We start from the raw sequence: 20,038 nt of genomic DNA, 5'->3' as shown, positions 1-20,038 counted from the left end.
CCCAGGCCCAGGAGCACCCCCCACACACACACACTCCAGCCCCGGCGTGAAGGTACCAGCAGGTCTTGCTCCACTCCTCACGAAAGGCCAGCGTGGGTTTCCACAGGGAGCAATAAACAGCCTCTAATAGCCTAGGGTCTCTCAAGGGCAGTTCAGTCCTATGATCAGGAAAGTTTCTTTTGAAGAAAGGCTTTAAAGCTCTCTCACTTATTATGCAGGCAATGTGAACTACAAAAATAGTGAGAATAAAGTCTAAATGGAAAGGAAACTGTCTTTTAAATCTCTCTGACTGACATAATGATATACCGGGGTGTCCAAAAAAAATGGACACATTTTAAGAGATGTTTTCAACGTATTCCTTTTCAAAGTTGAATTGAATTACGATAGCAATGTGTAGTGTGACATTTGCTCAAAAGATGGCGTTCATCAAATGCATGCCAGTGTCATTCCTTGTATTACAATTGTAATACAGCTTTTTCCTTTCTTAAAATGTGTATACATTTTTTTGGCACCCTCTGTATATAATACTATATAAAATGCACACACTACAAAAACAATAAAAATTAAAAAGTCTAAATGATAAAGAAACTGACAGGACTAGAACAATGTGCAATAGCTGAATAATCACATGTAAAAATTTTTATAAATGACAGTATATATTTTATTCCCTAAGTTGTTCTGTATGACTGAATACAGTATGCAAGTTTTCACTCTAATGCATTAACATAATTTGCAAAACTGTAACTTATTTACATTAATAGAAAAACGTATCAATACCTTAGCACCTTGGAAGCCACGCTTTGATTTCTCAAGAAAAACAGGTCGAAATTAAATACAGAATTTCTCACTAACCAAAGTAACCATGTTACACAAGAAAATCTAATGCTTGGAACCTGGGAACGAATTTTCCCAAAAGCTTTCCTAGCCGGTGACTACAAAAAACAACATTTTAAAGGTTAGTCAAATATCTCCAGGTCCACCCCCAGCTCTCAGTTACTAAACTAGTTTGTCCTGCCATAAAGCAAAATCACACTCTAGAAACAGAGGGCTTGCTAATCGCTTCCTCATTGACTGGACCATAAAAACATGTCACCAGGGTTGTTGCGGTTGTTTTGTTTCAATCCAATCCATGCTGAAGTGAAAGAATTCAAGTCTATTCTCAATGTTACTGGACATTTTACATGCCCTCCTGCACCTCCAACACCTAAAGGCAAACTGTAACTTGTCTGTTTGGGGAAAAAAAAAAAAAAAGAATGCAAGGAAACGTTAAAAAAAAAAAGTGGTTCAGCAAAACTTTACAGACCATGCTCTCCAAGAACACTTCCATTTCACACAGGTAAAAAGAACATAAATCAAACCTTACAAGGTGCATCCCAATAAGTGTTGCAAAGCGGCACTTAGCGATTTTACCACATAGACAAGGAGGTGCGCAGTACAGAGAAGCGGGGGGAGCTGGGCACCAAACGCTGCTTCCATCCCGCTCCACTCGTCCTGCCTCCTGCGGACCGAGGATCAAGCACAACGCTCTGCACCGGAACCGCCTGGGTGTTGTCTTTCACACGACATGTTTTAGGAGCTCAGGAGCAGGGTGAGGCTTTGGGAGACAAGGAACCCCGAACCCCCAGCACAGCCATGCTTTCGGCGTGCACAGCCCAGCGCACGCATGGGGTTTCAAAGTTGTTCTGCAGCTTAGTTATCCAGAACCACAAAGTGCAAATTCTGTGTATTTACCAGGAAATTCTAATGATCCCTTTAAAAAAAAAATCAAGATACTGTACTGGTGCAGTCTTCAGATTTAAAAGCAGGCACGTGTCTGACTGGCAGAACAAAGGCCATTTCATAGCCGGGCCTGTGCGGCTGGCGGAGGGGCGGGCGGGGGTGGCGGCCGCAGCTGGGCGGACGCGGGGAGCGCGCCATGCCGGCCGCGCACCGCTAGGTGGCGCCCGCTCACAGTGCAGAGGGGGCCTGGGCGGCGCTGCGGGTGTGTGGTCCCCGGGTTGCAGGCGGGGACCGGGCGGCATTGCCTCCTAAACAACAGGGACGTGCTCGCAGAGGATGCGCAGCAGGAACGCGCTTTAGAGATGCGCCAGCACGATTGCGAGTGACGGCTCCTGACACACAGCTCGCTGGGTGCGAGCCCTGCCTCTAAGGCTCTCCACGCAGCGACCATGTTGGTCTGTGGGTTCGCTCAGTATCTTCACGGGAGTAAGATGCGGAGGGATTTAAATGAAGGGCGTAGGGAGTTATTGGGCAAAAATGAATTTGCATGAAATAATACACCTATGTGCATTACACGATGGGGCTATATTATAGCCAGCCTCCTAGTACCTTCCAATGTCTGATTTTTTTTTTTGAAAATGTATTCAGTGATCTAGCGATTGACTTAAAGTATTTTAGTAGTTTAGTAACTCACTTGAAAATATTTTACAGGGTTTTTTTGTTTTTGTTTTGTTTTGTTTTTACTTTGGCTTCATAGCAGTTCCTTTCAAAGTTAAAACATTGGATCTCCTAGAGCAGTGGTTCGCAACCTTCCTAATGCCGCGACCCCTTAATACAGTTCCTCATGTTGTGGTAACCCCCAACCATAAAATTATTTTCATTCCTACTCTATAACTGTAATTTTGCTACTGTTATGAATCGTCATGTAAATGTCTTTTTTTTTCCGATGGTCTTAGGTGAGCCCTGTGAAAGGGTCGTTCGACCCCCAAAGGGGTTGCGACCCACAGGTTGAGAACCGCTGTCCTACAGGGTGTGAAGACCAGATCCAGTCTAAGAAGTGAGGCCCATTGTCTCTGTCACCTGGAGACTCAAGTCTGGAGCTCTGAGTTCTGGTCCAGGGCCACCCTGATGCAATGTCTATATGGAAAATTCCCTCATCCACTCCAACCCAGCTCGGGGTAACGGCCCTTCATTCCACAAGTGAGGTCTGCACAGCCGTGCCCTCGTCACTCTGGTCTCTCTTACCGGCTTCAGGTTGGAAAATCAGGAAAAATAACGTAAGGCAGCGTGTGAGGAAGCGGGCAGTCAAGAGACACTCTCCAGGCGGCTTTTCCCTCGAGTTTACAGAGGAGAGCGCACCACAGCACGCCCGGATCGGCGTGGCCTTCTGCGTACTGTCACAAACAGACCGCCATCCGCCAAAATTAAAACCACGTTCCTTCTCCGAGTATTGTCATGTATCGTCTAGAAGAGGGACTGACCGTTCGGGGACATCTGTTCCTGAGTGCCTGCAGAGTCAATGCGTGACACCACCACGAAGCCAACCATCTAACCTCCCACCTGGCCACACCACGCAGCCCCTGCCCGAGGGCGCCAGCAGGTCCACGGCGTGGCTGGCCCTAAATGAGCCCTGAGTGAGTGTGGGTGACAAAGCGTGAGCATGGAGAGCTGGCCGAAGGGACTGGTGACTAAGTTGGTGACAGCTTGTCTGGCTGGTAACCTCGTCCAGATTGGAGGGCTGGTAACAGTGGTCTAATAGCCTCTTATCATTATAAACATGTGAGTGAGTATAAAATATGTATATTTTCTCTCTCTCTCACATGAAGCGCTCCAACTATTATATAACTATTAAATCTCAAAAGTACCACTCCACCAGAGACGCTCAGTGGAAAGAAATGCTTTATATTTTACTTAATAATGCAGCAACTCTTCCCAAATCCCATCGCTAAATGGCTTCTGTAACCTCAGGCAGGCTGCCTAACCCACATGATAAGTTGACACAGCAGGGCTATGATTACAGTGCTCTTCGTTAAGTGCAAAAAAATAAAATTAAATTAAAAATTAAAAGGCATATATGCATAGCTTCTCTGTGAACTTCTTCATTCCTTAGTTTTGGTTTTCTCTCCTTTTTATATAAAGAGGAAAGAAATGTGTTCCCCCTTTATGGTGTGTGTTTAGTTTTGCTCCAAATTTATAGCTTACCTTCAATTCATCCAGTTTTTAAAAAGTCAAGACAGAAAGATTACAGGCCCCGAGGAAACAGTGTCGCTCAGAACATCTCTGGAAAGCCCCAATTACTAACGTTTGTTTTCTCAATCATTTAGTCATATTTCTATTTTGAGAAGGAGTTGCAAAATCTTACTTCTGTGATTGTTTTCCAGGAGTACTTGGCTAAGCAGGAGCCCTGAATCTATGAATTTAAAAGAAAATTAAAGCCAAGTGAAGGGTTTCCCAGCAAATTCCATTCGCCGAACAGAAAAGGAAGTGTCGTCAGCCCTGCCCCTCTGCCTCCCGCAGGCCGGCGTCCCCTCCCAGGCTGTCTCAGGCGGCCATGCAGCTGTGGCCACGCCAGCCCGCCAAGCCAGCCCGAAATCCCGGGCCCACTGGCAGGGAGGGGAGGCGTCTGGGGCAGGAAAGGCTGCTGGGCCCCTGCGTTCACCCAGCCGCCAACACACCACACCCTTTCTCCCTGTTTAAGAGCGTGATTGGCTCTGGAGAGTGATACAGAAAACCAGCACTTTTCGAGTCCCAACTGTGTGTAGCGTTTCTTGACAGTGATAACAACACGTACCTGTGTGCGCACGTGCATGTGCATGTGTGCGTGCGTGGGAAGCAACGGGTGGTCATCCCAGGGGCGCAGCCCTCTGAGGACATAGTCTGAGGGCACAAGTCACATCTCAGCCCCATGTCTTCTACTTGCTAAAGATGTCACGGTGGTCGGTGCTTATCAACTCATTTAAATGAAACCTTCAGGGTCGCTGCAATTCCTCCTGTGAATTCAACAATGATCAACGCACACACCGCTGTCCTCACAGAGCTTGTCCCTGAGGGCAAGACAGGTGCCAATCAAATCACCAAGAGCAAACTTTCCATGGTGACAAAGGCAGCTCGCCCAGCCAGCTACCCCGCGGCCCAGGAGGTTCTGCCCGTTGTGCAAAGCCCCTGCCCGGGGTATCTCCAGTTCTCAGGGACCTGTCTGGCCTGCGCTCTTCCTCTGCACCAGGTGAGGGGCAGTGCCTTCAGAGACAGAACGGTCCTCCCGAGAACACGGGTTGTTCACTTCCGCAAGGAACAGGATCCGTGATCACAAAATCATGGGAAGTGAGCTGAAAAACGACAGCTGAGCTGAACGGATAAATTCTACTACTGAAGCCACTTTTTAGCAACAGCAGCCACTTTACAAGTTTGACATTTACACTATTTCTTTCCTCTGACCTTAAAAAATACCTTTCTCAGGCTATTGCGTTTCTGTCACCTTTAATCTATAACCTCCACTTCTCTCAAAATGCTGGCAGCTTACAATTTCATACAGAACTGAAAAAGACACTGATCCAAGTGGCAGCTTGCAGCCATAGGGGTGGAGAGCCATTAACCACATGTAAAAATAGATTGTGTTCATGTACGTTAATTACCCACAGAGCCACTGAGGCATCCTATCACGGCTCTGGGAATCACCAGGCCGACACTCTACCCTCTGCACCCAGCGGCGGCATTCGTCCCACCCACATCTGTCTGTGTCCGCCTCTCCATTCTGATGCTTCCTCCTCACACAAACATACACACACACGTGCACGTGTGTGCATGCACTTGGCCACACGGGCACTCACATATCACATGTGTGTGCATGCAGTCACGTGGGTGCTGCCTCATATGGAGTCACACACATGAACAGTCAATGAACAGTCACGTGTGCACACAGTCTCTCTCTCTCTCACACACACACACACACACACACACACACACACACAGTGTCCCACAAGAGAACCAGTGTTTGGGTTGGGAGGACGCAGGGGTCAGCGACCGTCCAGCCAGATAATTACACCCATGACCCTGAGTCCTGAGAACTCACTCACTTTCCCACAGCCAGACAATGGCAAAGTCCAGAACTTAAAACCCAATGAATACACCATTCTTTAAAAGGAGGAAATGTGTATGCACATGTGTGTGTGTTGAGGCTATTTTTAAAAGCTGAAAGCACCCGTCCCTACCCTCAAAAACTAAGAGTGACCACTCGGGCACCAGGATGAACTAAGCAGCAGAAACACAGGGTCCCATCTTGTATTCACAGGCTTCTACTGACTTTATGATTGTATAACACACACACCAAAGCTATAACAAGTAGCTGTAAAAAATGAAATGGTTATTATTTTTAGAAACTGGGAAAAATTACATTAGTCACGCACAATTGTCATGATGTCTTCAAAACCACAATTCCTCTGCCGAGGCCCCAGCAGGATGCTGGGCAGGTGTCTGCCCAGCGACGAGGGCTCCTCCTCAGCCCTCTGCTGGCACCCAGTGAGCTCGCCCGCCGAGCAGCCCAGAACCCACAGGCTGCAGCAGCACGGACAGAAATCGCGACAGGGCCACTCTGCCAGGCGTCAGGTCACGAGACCGAGGACCATGACCTTCTACTTCTGTCCAACGGCTTTCACAAAACCCCAACACACAGATACTGACTTTTGGTAACAAAGGCTACTGAAGAGCAGCTAACCAAATGTGGTGAGCAAGTAAGGACCCACTGAGGCAAGCCACCCCTTCTCCATCTCTGCAGGGCCAGGAGGGCACGGGGACACTTCACGTGGGATCCCGGCTCAAGCATCCCTCCCCACCCCCTCCAGCCCCACTACCCTGTGCTTTTGATCCCCACCGTGTGTGTGGATGTGTACAGGTGTGTGTGTGTGTGTGTGCACGTGTGTGCATGTGGGGGTGCATGTGTGCGTGTGTGTGCAACGGGGCCCCCAGTACAGTGTAGAGCCTATTAAGCCACGGGAGACGGGGCACACGTCCTCACAGGAACTCCTGTCCTTGCAGACATTACAAGCCCGAGGCTCAGACATGGAGGGTGGAATCTGGATCAACAGATATTAACCTTCCTGGAAAGCGCCTGATGAAACGGCCTCCCCGGCCAAGGTGACGACACACCCCATCAGATAACAGGGGACACAGTTCCCAAGGAACAGGGTCTGCCGAGGTGCCACAGATCAAAAGACACCACAATGCCAGACGCCCTGTTTGTCTTTGAAACGCTCACACACATTCCGACAGCGTTGGCGCTGCTTTGAAAAGAGAAGGGCCGGGACCAAACGGCTAATTTTCCCACTGAAGGAGCATGCGTGATACCTAATCTATGTAAAAATTAAGGATTTGGGTAGAAAGTAAAAAAATGCTCAAAAAAGACTACAAAATGGCAAGTAATCTACAGTAAGACCTCCATGTTGTCAATAGGTTCTCGGGGACTGCAACTTTAAGCAAAATGACGTATAATTAAACCAATTTTCACATAGGCTAACTGATATAAGAGTTAATTTTCTATGGCATATTTGTGATCACAAAATCATCATCAAATTTCTAAACACTTCTAACCTTATCATTGAAACAGATGTGAGCTATACAGACATTTAAGGAAGATGAACAAAAACAAGTAAGGTCATTTCCAACCCGCTTCTCCAGCTCAGGCGCCAGGCGGGACCCACCCTGGCCGTCAGCCCCACCATCGCAGGACCACTCACACACACGCTCACTGGGACAATGTGGACACGCCACTCACCTCCTCGCGCATCTTTGGGACGCGGGAGAAAACCCTCGCAGACATGGGGACACGTGCACACTCCACACACACAGTGGCCCCAGCCGGGCGTGGATTTTCCCCTCATCAATGTTATAAAGCACCAACGTTCAATGAAACGACGTTATCCGAGGACCTGCTGTACAATCCAAGTAAACAGAGACCAGCTTCACACCTGAGTTAATGATGGTGGGAGAAGCCACGCTTGTGCGTGCACCTGAGCGCGGGCTGCTGGAGGACTTGAACGTGACCCGGCGCTTGCCTCCCGCCCACCTTCAGGATGGAAGACGCACTGGGCGCAGAGGTCACGAGCAGAGACGGGGTCGGCCTGAGCCTGGGCTTCGCCTGTCACCGTAACCCGGGGGGAAGTGACACCATCACCTGGCGAAGCTGAGAGGGCTGCAGGAGACGCTGGTGGGCAGCGCACCTGGCACCTGGCACCTATCAGACACGCAGAAGCGCAAACCTCTGAGGCAGAGCCTCACAGATGGGAAGCTGGCTGGAATCTGGCAAACCTGGGGAGTGTGACCACGTCCCTCTGCCGCACCCCACTTACTCTGCCTGTTACCACACACCAAGGTGGGTCTGCACAGCCATCCTGCCCCCAGGGGACGCCTGGCAAAGCCTGGAGACAGTCTTGGTTGTCACTGGGGCTGGGGGATGCCGGCCACTAGAGGTGGAGACCAGAGAGGCTGCAAAACGACTCGCAGTGCCCCGGACAGCCCGCTGCACAGCGAGCAGCCCACAAGCCAGCAGCGCAGGGGAGAGGCACTGGGCTGGGGCACAGACCCCCACGGGAGCCCCCACGGTGCTATCTGCGGGACAGGAGGCCCAGGGAAGGCTCAGGAGTACGACACGGTGGGCATGACATTGGGAAGGGGCAGGGAGCACAGACGCCGCCGCGGGCCACAAGGCACATTCACAGCCCCGCAAGGCCGGACGCCGCCCGGTGGAGCAGGGAGGTGTTGGAGGAGGTGCCGGGACAGCCCTGGAGCCCCCTCGGCTTCCCGGCCCTTGTATTTTCCAGACACTCGAGTCTCCTGTGTTCCGACAGTGGTTCTGCTCACAGTTAATTTAAAAACCACAGTGAAGCATTCATCAATCACACAGATAACCACAGTCATAAATCCTTTCGTGTTTTTACAGAACGTCCCCATTTTAGTCTGTGACTCAATTAAGAAGCATGTGAGGGGTACACAGTGTCCGTTAAGTGCAGGCTCACACTGGACAACGGCCTCTCATTGCCCCATATTGCAGTTGGGGTCAAAAGGCAGCTTCCGTGGATAGGAACCCACCTGTGATCCCACTGGGTGACAGGCCTGCAGTGGCCGGGCACAGCGCCAGACGTGTCCACTCTGACTGGCAGGGGTCCATCTGGGTGAACGGCTTCCACTCCAGCCGGAGCCTCGCACGCTCTGACATATTAAATAACTCGAATGTCACTTCTGGCCCTAACAGGAAGCAGCCCCGGCAGAGGTGTGCGGAAGTCTGCTCCTGTCTCCTGTCATAGTGACAGCGCCCCAGGTCCAAGGTCTCGTCTAGTTCAAGTCCAACCAAGGGGGACACTCCCCCGTCACTTCTGAGCTGGCCGCTCCTATGGGGTGGCATCACCCGCAGGCCCTGCAGCCGTCGTTTTCCAACGACATTTCCGATGGCAGTAACCATGGGCAAGTATCCATGTGGCGGACACAGAGATTTCGCCGCCAGGTAACTCCCACCTGGGTCTGCACTCTGAAGCCTCGAAACCCAAACCAAGAGCCTGAAACAGCCTTCACGCCTTCCTTTCCCTGCTAACCCTGCCCCGGGTTGCTAACCTGTCTCCACCCACCGAGGTTCCAGGCTTTCATCAAAACGTCTCCACAGACCCAGGAGAGGTACAACTTCCCAGTCACCAATAACATGATTCCCACCGACTCTGCCAACCACCCGGGAACAGGTCTGATTCTCAGAGACGAGGCACAGAGCAGCCGGCCACCTCCCTGACCCCCGACCCCGCCTGACACAGCCTCAGAGGTGCGGGCACGGAAGCCAGGCTGTCTCGTGTACAACGAGGGTGGACGGGCGGGCTCCTGTGAGCCTCAGCTCCCTGCTGTAAAATGGGTGGGTCTGTGCCACCTTGGTGAGCACCGCCCAAGCCATGTGTGACCGCGGAGAGTCATCACAGGCACACTGCCATTCCCTTAATTCCTGTAAACGTTTTTATGGTAAAATAAAACATAGATTCAGAAAATATGCAAAACCAAAGCACAGTTTAATAAATTGCTCTACAGGGGACACTTGTAATCACACCCAGGTCAAGAAGAAGGTGTTGCCAGCCCCCTGGGAGCCCCGCCATGTGGCCACAGAGGCCCCTCCACCCCGTGCCACACAGGGGACCGCCATCCTGGTTTCTGCAGCGGTCGCCTTGCGTTAATTACTACGTAGTCCTGACTCGGTAGTTCCAGCGTCCCTGGAACCACAGTTTGGCCTCATCTGCTTTACTGATGTGTCTTGTAAGTCCCTTGAGCACATGGGGGGGCCCTGTACCCCGTTCCCCTAATGTTTTATTTCTAGGAGATCACACACCCTTGTCCTGTGTGCTATCCACAAACGGCTTGGCTGATCACGCCCGCTTCAGTTGGTCCCCCGTCCTCTGTACTTCTGACCCGTTGGCCGTGTCACCGTTTCTAGTAAGGAAACCTTTTCTCTCCGATTCACCGGGTGAGGAGGGCAGAAGCGTCGCATCAAACCTGAGATAAGCATTCTGGGAGGTGAGCAGGGACTTAGAACTTAGAGGGGCAAAACTGGTGGAAAGAAGGAAGTACCCCTGAGATTCACACTTTTCCTGAGAGGTGACAATGACCTTTCCGTGACCATCAGAATGCGGAGTGACCGTTTCTGAGGTGACTACGGGTTCCTGCCGTACCACCCACCAGGACTTTCTCCAGTGACGCCAAGTGCTCCTCTACCCACCCCCCGCCCCGCAGGGTCAGCACGCGGACAAGCAGTCTCAGGGTGACCTGTGTCCTGGAAAAGCACCCGTGTCGGCCTCGCTCCCAGTTCCCCTGAGGTGAACACCAGCCACGGGCTTCTTCCTGACGGCACGAGCCTCTTCCAAACAAGAAAATTAACAGACTTCCCCCAAACACCACATATTTTAGACGAGAAACTTCCAAACAGTTAAGCACGCGGGGCCTTGCTTACACTACCTCTCTCTTAACCCCAGCGGCCCTAGGCTTGCACCTTCCCTGGGGATCAGGTCAGCCGAGTCCATGGACAGGACAATGTCCCGCGACATGTGGACAAAGGCCGCCAAGTCAAGAGATGAGGCAAAACGGTAACCGTTACACACACATGTCACAGGGTGTCTGTCCATCTACCACAAGGGCGGGAAATTACAAGAAAAGTGTTGGTAACAGCAAAAGAGTTACAAACTACAAAAACCGAAAGCACCAAGCACAAGTTATAAAACTGTAACTTGGCTGTGGAGAAGGCCCTTTCTGGGCCAGGAGACCTAAACCCAAGTCCTGATCCATGACCTGGGAAGACTGACCTGGAACTCGGAGTGACCTTCTGCGCTACGGGCGGGGGTGGTGGCTCCCTCGTCACACCCAGGCATGTTCTGCACTCAGGCAAGGGGTGAAACAGCCTCAACACCTGCACCGTCCCTCCAGCAGAAAGCTTCTTAAAAAGTACTTACAACACCACTTTTCACATCAGATGCCTAGATGAGGACACCAACAGCAGCACGTCGTCATCTTTACCTTAAAATGAAAACGTCAGAACCCCCGAGGGAGGCAAACCTGGGGGTTTTGGAAGCCGCCATGCAGCGTGGGGACAGAGGCACTGCTGCAGCGGGCGGTCATCAGCTCTGTCTGGACGGAGGCGCACCAGCGGCTCACTGTCCCGATTATGCCCCATTCCCGAGTGTGGGACAGAGGCAGCCAAGGACACACGTCCACCGTTCCCACTCCGGGGGCTTCCAGTTTCCTCAAATTGCTACAATATGTGAGCGGTTTATAGCACTATCAAATAGCCTACAAGCTTTTCTGTAACTTTTATTTAAAAATAATTAAACCCTAAAACAAAGAGGGTTTTTTGAGAAACTCTGATGTCATCCAAACCACATTACCTTTTGCCCTTCCTCTGAACAAATTCACTTTGAAATTGTACTTCTAACAGGATTTTAAAGGCTCGCATGCACACACGGACACATGGACGTGAAGACGCTCGATCATTCACGATTGTTATTGTTTACAATCCTGCTGGGAAAAACCTTTTTTTTATTATTATGTATTTCATTTATTCTGAAACAAGTCATTTTCCTTTCTTCTTGAATAGCATGTACCTAAGATTTAACTAAAATAACAATCATACTTGAAGTTGGCATACTAGCTGATTTTCCTCACAGGGAATGTTTTGAAACTTGGCATCCCTAAAATTTGAAGTCAGGTCTCATGGGATAGCTGAAGGCCAGGCAGGTATGCTCCCCGAGAATGCACCACCAGACGGTGGAGGCCTGGTGATGCCAACAGCATCCTGGAGTCACTGGCTCCTAAATAACGGCTCAGTCTGAGCTACAACCTACCATTCCAGCCCACATGTACCATCCACCGAAGGCCCCTTTCTAGGTGTGCGTGCATTTTCTTCACCCAAACAGGGTCCCTACTTCGTTAGCACTGCAGCAGCTGGCTACACGACTTGTCTTCTTGCCAAATTGGCTAGCTTAGAATAATTATGTGAAAGGTAATATATGCCAGTCAGTTCGAATTTTGGTCTTAAATTATGGCATTAAATTTCCTAAAATGGCAAATCATGAGAAGGACCATATAGAAGAGTTTCTTCCATTCATGTTCCCATTTGATAAAAACGCAGTGCGGGTGAGCCTTCCGGCCAGCACCTCGTCAGCTCCCCACTGTCCCCGCCTCTCAGTGTCCCGGAAGCCGGTTCGGTCCAAGTCGCGTGCCTAGCATTTGGGCATATGCCCCGCTACGAGCTGGCTTTAATCCTGGAAGCCATGCAGCGGCCAGAGACCGCTGCTGCTTTGAAACGCACGATGAAAGCCCTGATGGGCAGAGGGGCCATAGGGAGGAGCTTGGAAAACCCGGGTGAACGGGCACTTCCGTACAAGATGTCCGCCCACAGTCAGCGGCATAATAGAGGGGGGTATTTCTTGCTGCATTTTTATGCACCAACAACAACTGTTGAAAGCATGACGGAGTAACTTGTCTCAAGACACTGATGTGATCAGACCGAATATTGTAAAACACCCCCTGACCCAGGAAGTAAAGGAGTGTGAAGGAATTGTTCCAGTCCCACTGGATGAAAAACTATATTCCACAAAGAAGAGGAAGTGAGAATATTCTCCAGATTTCAGACTTACATTTAATTCTCTCACTGTCAAGCACGATGGATTAATAATTCACAAGCTTGACCTTTATATGAGTGTGTTACAGGTGCCACTTGGTTTTCCTAGCTCCTGACCCCCTTTGCTGTGAGAGGTGGGGGAATGGCTTGCTTAGAGCCACCCTGTAACCGGTGGTAGCAGCACATCATTCTGTATTTTGTTAAATTAATGTAGTTTCTTTGTCAATGAGGTCTTTTTTGCCCTACAACACCATTAACACCGTTTTGAACAACAAAACTTATAAAATGGCCCTGGATTGTGAGCTAGTCACATAGTATAACCATGTGAAATAAAATATCATTCATACTGTAAAACCATGCACTATTATATAATTTTGATCAGAGTAATAAACATGACTTAAAAAAAAAAACAACACAGTGCATCTGGCTCCCAACCTATTTTCAAATGAAATGATATATCTACATATACTAGGGGTGCCAAAAAAAAAGGTATACCTATTTTCAGAAAGGAAAAAAACTATTAAAATTGTAATACTCAATATATACCGATAACGAAACATGAATAAAAGTCACGTTTCACTTCTGCAATTGCAAGAGGTGTTCAAAGTGGTTCCCATCAGCGTCCAGACACTTCTGATGATGGCCAACTACTGCTTGAGGAACGCTGACCGAAGTGTCCACTTGTGTACATGCTTTTGGCACCCCCGGTATATGTACACACATAAACATTCATGCAATCACACTAACACAGGCTCACACGCCACATACACACATACATACACACTCACACACACACTCTCTCACACTCACACACTCTCACCCACGACACACTGACACTGACACACATTGACACTGACACACACTCACATACACACACTCTCACCCACCACACGCTGACACACACACACACACTCTTAAATGAAATGCCTCACCACAGTGGATCAACTATGTGATCTAAGAAAAAACAATGGGGAGCTACCTGAGTGGAAGTCTCACACAGCAAAGCTGAGTTTATACACCCGAAACACAGGTATGTACACGCCCACTTATGCTCGTGGTGATCACTTAACTCTGAGGCCAGTAACAGCTCACCCCTCCAGCGTGGGCACCCAGCTAACCTCACTCAGTGTCCATTTTCCTTTCTTGGCACCATCGCCCTAAGACTATCAGTCAGCACGCTTCACGGCCAAGGGGCACGAGCGAGAACAGCCACAGTCAAGTGGAAGCAGTTGAGAGGCCCACCCGTCGGTCTGTCTGGTTCCGTGGGGCGGTCCCCGGGCTCCAAGCTCCTGCGGTCTGGCCTCAGCGGGGGGCCAAGCTCTCAAGAAACAGTCCTTTGAAAGGAGCAGGGTCTGGTGGGGCCTTGGAGCCACTGACCTCCACCGCCCAGGAAAGAATGCTTCTGTAGAACTCACTGGAGGGCACATTCCTCTCATTCCCACTGCACAGAGAAGCTGGCTGGAAGGCCTCCAGGAATATAAGGCCCGTGTCCTGAAGACAGAGTTCACTTCAGACTCTGACTGCAGCTCAGAGCCGCCACGCTCAGCCCCCACGTGGTGTCAACGAAGCCTCAACCCTTGAACAAAGCCCCTTCTTAAAAAAGTCACGCCCATCCCACCGTAAAAGGTACAGCTTTAAAAAGTCACTTCAGTTCCTCCAACCAATTAGTTCAGTTTGCAACTGAGTCGACATCCTGGTGGCAACCTTCTCCAACACCTGGAAATTAAGTTCACTCACTCATACTAATAGAGTGGGTCATTCCTAACAATATGTCCTTCCATACAAAATGTGCAATTATTCTGAATAAAAGGTCAATGTCCTGCACCCACACGGAGCCACTAAATCTTACTAAAAGGGAGGGAAAGCCAGACGTTAAGCAGGAATGAGAGCTAGCAGGCAGCGCGGCATTCTAGGGAAGGAATAAAAGCTCCGTCGCTGGAGAGCACGATTCCATCCGCCGGAAGGGGGCCCGTCCCACAGAACGAATGGTCTTCTCTGTGTCACGCTCTGAAAAACCACTGCATGGGCCACAGTCTCCTTTGAGGCAAAGCCAATGGTGTCCCCACGTCCATTATCATGTCAGGACGTGTCCATGGGCGCAGCCAAAGGGGGCCTTGTAGGTGCTTCAGCCCCTGTCAGAAGCCATGAATTTTCCCATTAACGAGCAGAGGCAAGAGAGATGGGTTTTCCAAACTCACTGCTTAGGGCTTTCTGGGTTTTAGTCAACTGTTGAATCCGGTTTCAAATCATAAACTTAATCCGAGCCCAAAGGCCAGATTAGGACACTGCGTCGGGGATCCTTCTGACGCCTCGAGAAACCAGCCGCTCTGGCTTCATCTGAAACGTCTCTGAATAGTCAATGCGAGGCCATCTTTAATAAGTAATAAATAACCACACACCTGAACCCGGACAGTAACCGAGACCATGGTTTAAAATGTCATAAGAAGGAAATTGTGAGTCTTCATCTTTGGGGGGACACACGGTTCCCTCCTTCTGAAACACTGCCTCCTTCCTGGTTGATTCTACATAAAAGAACACACACTCCACTTCTCCACTCGCCTTCCTCCAAGTTAAGGGGGCAGCAGCGTTCATCTCAAATTACAGCTGTTGTTAATAATCAACCGGAGAGGAGAGGAAAGGAAGGCAGGAATATTGAGTCATTCCATGCTTGGCAAATGTAGCCCCAAAGGCCTCCATAAATAACTTGGAGAACGCAGGGTCAGGACGGCCTGGGATGCTGAGAAGTAAACAGATTTTCACGATGCTGCTTAGCCTGCAACCATTTGATGGCCGCTGTAAAGTTCGAGATGAAACTTGGCAGGCGCTGTCTGGAGCTGCCTTTGAACTGGCTGCTTCCATGCTGACAACTACTGACGGTCCATCTGGTCCCGGGTCCCGACTTCAAAGCACAGGCTCCCCGTCCCGGCCAGGGCACAGATCTGGGAGCCCAGCTCAGCCTTAAACGTTTCCCTCTGCACGCCTCCCACTCTTTGCACATGTCATTAACCCCTGAAACCGTGGACACCAAAGCCCTCAGGACGATTCCAAGAATCCTGAGGAACTTCCAAAAGCTGAAACTCTTCTGCCCTCACCCAGTTTCCAAACATTCATGACTTTTTCTCTTGACCAAAGATATCTGCAAGCCATGCATCAATTTCACAAACACACACTCTGTTAAAATATTTAAATAGGTGCATAATCCGAGGACATAAAGCCAACAAGTGACAAAGCTGGAAAGGATTTATTTCCTCCCTTTTTTTTTTTTTTGATGTAACTAATTCTATTAACTTAGAAGCTTTTGATTAGAGAATATACTGCACTGAAGATTTTATTATTCCTAAAAGAAAATAAAAATACACAGTTCCTTTTATGGCATCGCTCTCAGTTGAGGCTCTGTATAAGTTTTAGAAATTCCTAAATCTGGATTGACATCATCTTGGCCTCTGAAGAGAATGTTTAAATACTCAAAGGAAAAAGGGCACTCGCCTGTTAAATGTGAAATCCCACAATTTTGCATGTTATCATGCAGCTGTAGGTTTTTCAAATCAAAGTGTAAGCAGTGTGTTGGTAAAATAAACGTCGGTAAAATACAGTCTTTTTAAATTTCTCTTTCCTGATGCTTTTGCAGCCCCCAGTGTATTGTATTGCGCTCTTCGGAACAACATCATTCACTAACAATAACTCACCCAGACCGCTGTCTGAAATAAACTAGCCTAACACATGGGGAACAAAATAGGAAAAGGAGGCTGTTTCTTGGGCTAGCCCTACATACGACCAAGGAAGGTGGAAACAAAATCCACCAGCAACAGCATCGTCGTTTCATGTAACTCGTCACCATTTCCCGGCGGAGAGCTGTATCATGGTGTCGAGCGAGAGCAAAGTGAACAGTCACTTCAGACTACACGCAGGACTGCGCTGTGAAGCCAGAGCTGAACAAATGATGACAGACTCCATTTGCCGGGAATGGAAGATAAAAGTGCCTCCCACCTCGAGGTAACTATGGAAATGACACGCGGAAAGGAAGTGGGGCTGCAGAGACAGGGTCCGATGGGACCCACTTCCTCCAGCCCAGTGACGTCATTCCCAGGTGAGACATGAGAGACGCAGAGCGTGTGTACTGAGCAGTCATGCAGCTGCTGGGCTGGGCTCTGCGGGGATGTCACCTGTCTGAAAGACACTGAGTCACAGCCACGCCGACATGGGCAACCTCAGTCTCTCAGTGCCAAAACGAGTTACTTCTCCACGTTCTGAGCCCCGGAGGGGGTCAACTGTCCAGAGTTGTACATTAGGCTGTACACGAAAGCTCCCAAAATATTAAGTTTAAAAAAAAGGCCCGTAGCACTATTATTTTCCAGATGTGTGCAGGCATGTGTGTACACACAGATCAGATATAAGGTGTTAAATGTACATGAAGACTGTGGACCAAAGGTTTGCACAGAAAGGTGAGCCAACACATCAGCCATAATAATCTCTGAGCAGTGACGTCGCTTTTCCTTATCTGCATTTTCTATGATGATTACATTGTACAAAATGTAACAATTCTTCAATATCCGTCAGAATACGCACAACAGAAATACTAATCGTCTCATGGGCTTCCATCTTTTGACATCCGTTTCTCAGCCAGGTGCTGGGACGTCCCTGCTGTGTGTAAGACCCCAGTGGGTGGACGAGGCCGCCTGGGGGACGGTGTCGGGAGGTTGACCCAGCCAAGTACAGGGTCTGACGCCGCCCCCAGCTCTGGGAAGCATTTGCTTAAGATTTCTCGAATACCTGCATTTCTGAAGTTTTTCATTCCTAGTGGTCACTTATTACTGATGCCATTTCCTTAGTCCTGATCAGGGTGTATCGGAAACATTACTCATATATATGACCCTGCTCGGGGTTAACTACGGACTCAGAGACTTTTAAAAAGTGATGACAAATTAGAAGGCTGTGTGCTTCTGAAACAGGAACTGGAGTCATAGTTTGAGGTAAAGTCCCAGTCATCATGGGTTTTTCTGCCTCGTGCATAAATCAAATTGTATAGCTTGCTATTTAAGGCAAGGGGGTTTTTGTAATCTTAAAAACTAACGTGCCAGACTATCAATGATTATTATTGTAATTACAAATAAAACTATGGCTACCTGAGCACTGCAAAGGCAATCCCAGTGAGATGCAGCTGAGTTAATACAGTTATGCACCACAGATGACACTTCCATCAGTGACGGGCCCCACACATGACATGGCCCCACTCCAGAGGCTGGAGGGGCGGCCAGGGGTGGCCCTTGGAGGGAGGAGAGGAAGCGATGTGTGCTTCCAGTTCCGCCAAGGAAAAGATGAGCTAAAAAGCTCAGGAAAAGGCAAGAAGGAAATCTCAGAGTATAAAATACGACAAACGAGAATCCATAAAAACCACCTAAAGTAATACTCCCCTGTACAAACCCAAGAGCAAAGATAATTCGTTTTTGTAATTGGTTTGTTGAGTGTTACCTACTGAAAGAAGACAAGATGGCCTGTCAAAAGCCTACTGAGCTCTGCAACTCTTGGTACGTCGTCGCCGGGCCGTGCAGTCTGCAGGGGAAACCCTGTGTTGTGCACACCTGAAGGCTTTCGGCGGAAACTCAAGACGCCAGGATTCTGTTCCACAGCAGGCAGCACAGCCTGGGAAGGATGATGCAAACCCAAGCTCCACCACAGAGGTCACACGAGATCTTTCCCAGGATATCCCCAAGAGGGAGCCTGCAAGCTTCCTTACAAGCCAGAGGAGGGAAGACCCACAGATGGAACGCTGGGGTTCCTTTGGCTGCTCGGGGACAGAAACGCGGCGTCGCTGCTGGTTTCCAGTGATCCTTGGTGGGAACTGACAGGAACTGGCCACAGAGGCCCTTTGAGCCATGAGACATGACAAGGTATATGCTGGCAGGAGATAACGCTCACCCTGAAACACACTCAGGTGAAGTGAGAACCCTCAGCTGAGTCATGTAGGTCTCACCTCAAAGTAACCCCAGGTTCCAGAACCTTCTATTTCAATATTGGACCAGCCTTTTAAAATAAACTTGAGACTTCTTTGTATATTCTGTTAGGTCTGAGGAACAGAGGAGCCCGCTGTTTTCATGACTTTTTCATTTGCGCAGTAGAACCTACGACTAATGCTGGGGGTGCCAAAAAATGTATACACATTCTAAGAGATGTTATCTATGCATTACTTTTTGAAGTTGAATTGAATTATGGTAGCAGTGTGTAGTGTGACATTCGCTCCAAAGATGGCATTGGTCAAATGAATGTCAGCGCCACCATGCGACAGGCAGGACAGTCAAAGACAATGGCGGAAGCACAATTGTTGTTCAAGGAGCACAAGACCATTTGAAGCGGTATTTCAAATTCAAGAACATTGTGGAAGTACAACGACCATGGAGGCGTGAGTACGCAACAGAACCTCCAACTGAACACCCCTTCACTTCTACCTATGGGATGTGGCGTGCCACAGAAAACCGACTACACTGGCCGTACTTCGGGAAGAAATTGAAACGGCATGGGCAGCGATACAAGTGAACACGCTGGTCAGTGTTGCTCAAGCAGTAGTTTGCCATAATCAGAAGTGTCTGGACGCTGATGGGAACCACTTTGAGCACCTCTTGTAATTGAAGAAGTCAAACGTGACTTGTATTCATCTTTTATTATTGGTATATATTGAGTATTACAATCTTAATACAGTTTTTTCCTTTCTTAACATGTGTATGCATTTTTTTTTGCACCCTCTGTGAGTAATTCTTCAACAGTTCAAACACAGGACAAGGACTCGCAAGAGAATGGTGATTTGCCATGGATTTTTTCACACATATTTGCTTAGCATGTTTGTAAACCAAAACTAAATAAGACCACGCACAGACAAAACCAATTTAGAATCAGGAGACACGCGTCCACTAAACTACGTCATGGCCGGGCATGTTTCCTTACACTGCTTTGGGGGAGAGGGTCGCAAGTCCTGGACCATTTATTTACTATGATTTGTGAAAACCTCAGCCTACAGGTCATGTACCACTGAGCCCCAAAACATTTCCCTACATCTGACCAGCCTATATCTCAAGTACGATCCAACTAAAGAATTCCTGGGTGGTTTTTTTTTATTTTAAATTGAGAGAGACCCAGACATGTGACAAGATGTCAGTGGGTAGGCTGGAGGCATTTATTCACACTGTAACTCTTACC

The 20,038-nt window shown here is 49.0% G+C and overlaps 1 protein-coding gene across 1 annotated transcript; it reads left to right on the top strand.

Moving 5' to 3' along the window:
- The first annotated feature begins 12,464 nt into the window (after positions 1 to 12,464).
- Positions 12,465 to 12,971, top strand: LOC109383197 (28S ribosomal protein S6, mitochondrial-like). Its single transcript, XM_019643382.1, is given in 2 exon segments — positions 12,465 to 12,704; positions 12,706 to 12,971. Coding segments are annotated over 2 exon segments (375 nt in total). The 3' UTR covers positions 12,841 to 12,971.
- The last annotated feature ends 7,067 nt before the right edge of the window (positions 12,972 to 20,038 follow it).

This window comes from Hipposideros armiger, unplaced genomic scaffold (assembly GCF_001890085.2).
Source record: "Hipposideros armiger isolate ML-2016 unplaced genomic scaffold, ASM189008v1 scaffold_77, whole genome shotgun sequence".
NCBI lineage: Eukaryota > Metazoa > Chordata > Mammalia > Chiroptera > Hipposideridae > Hipposideros > Hipposideros armiger.
This window is presented reverse-complemented; position numbering and strand designations above follow the sequence as displayed.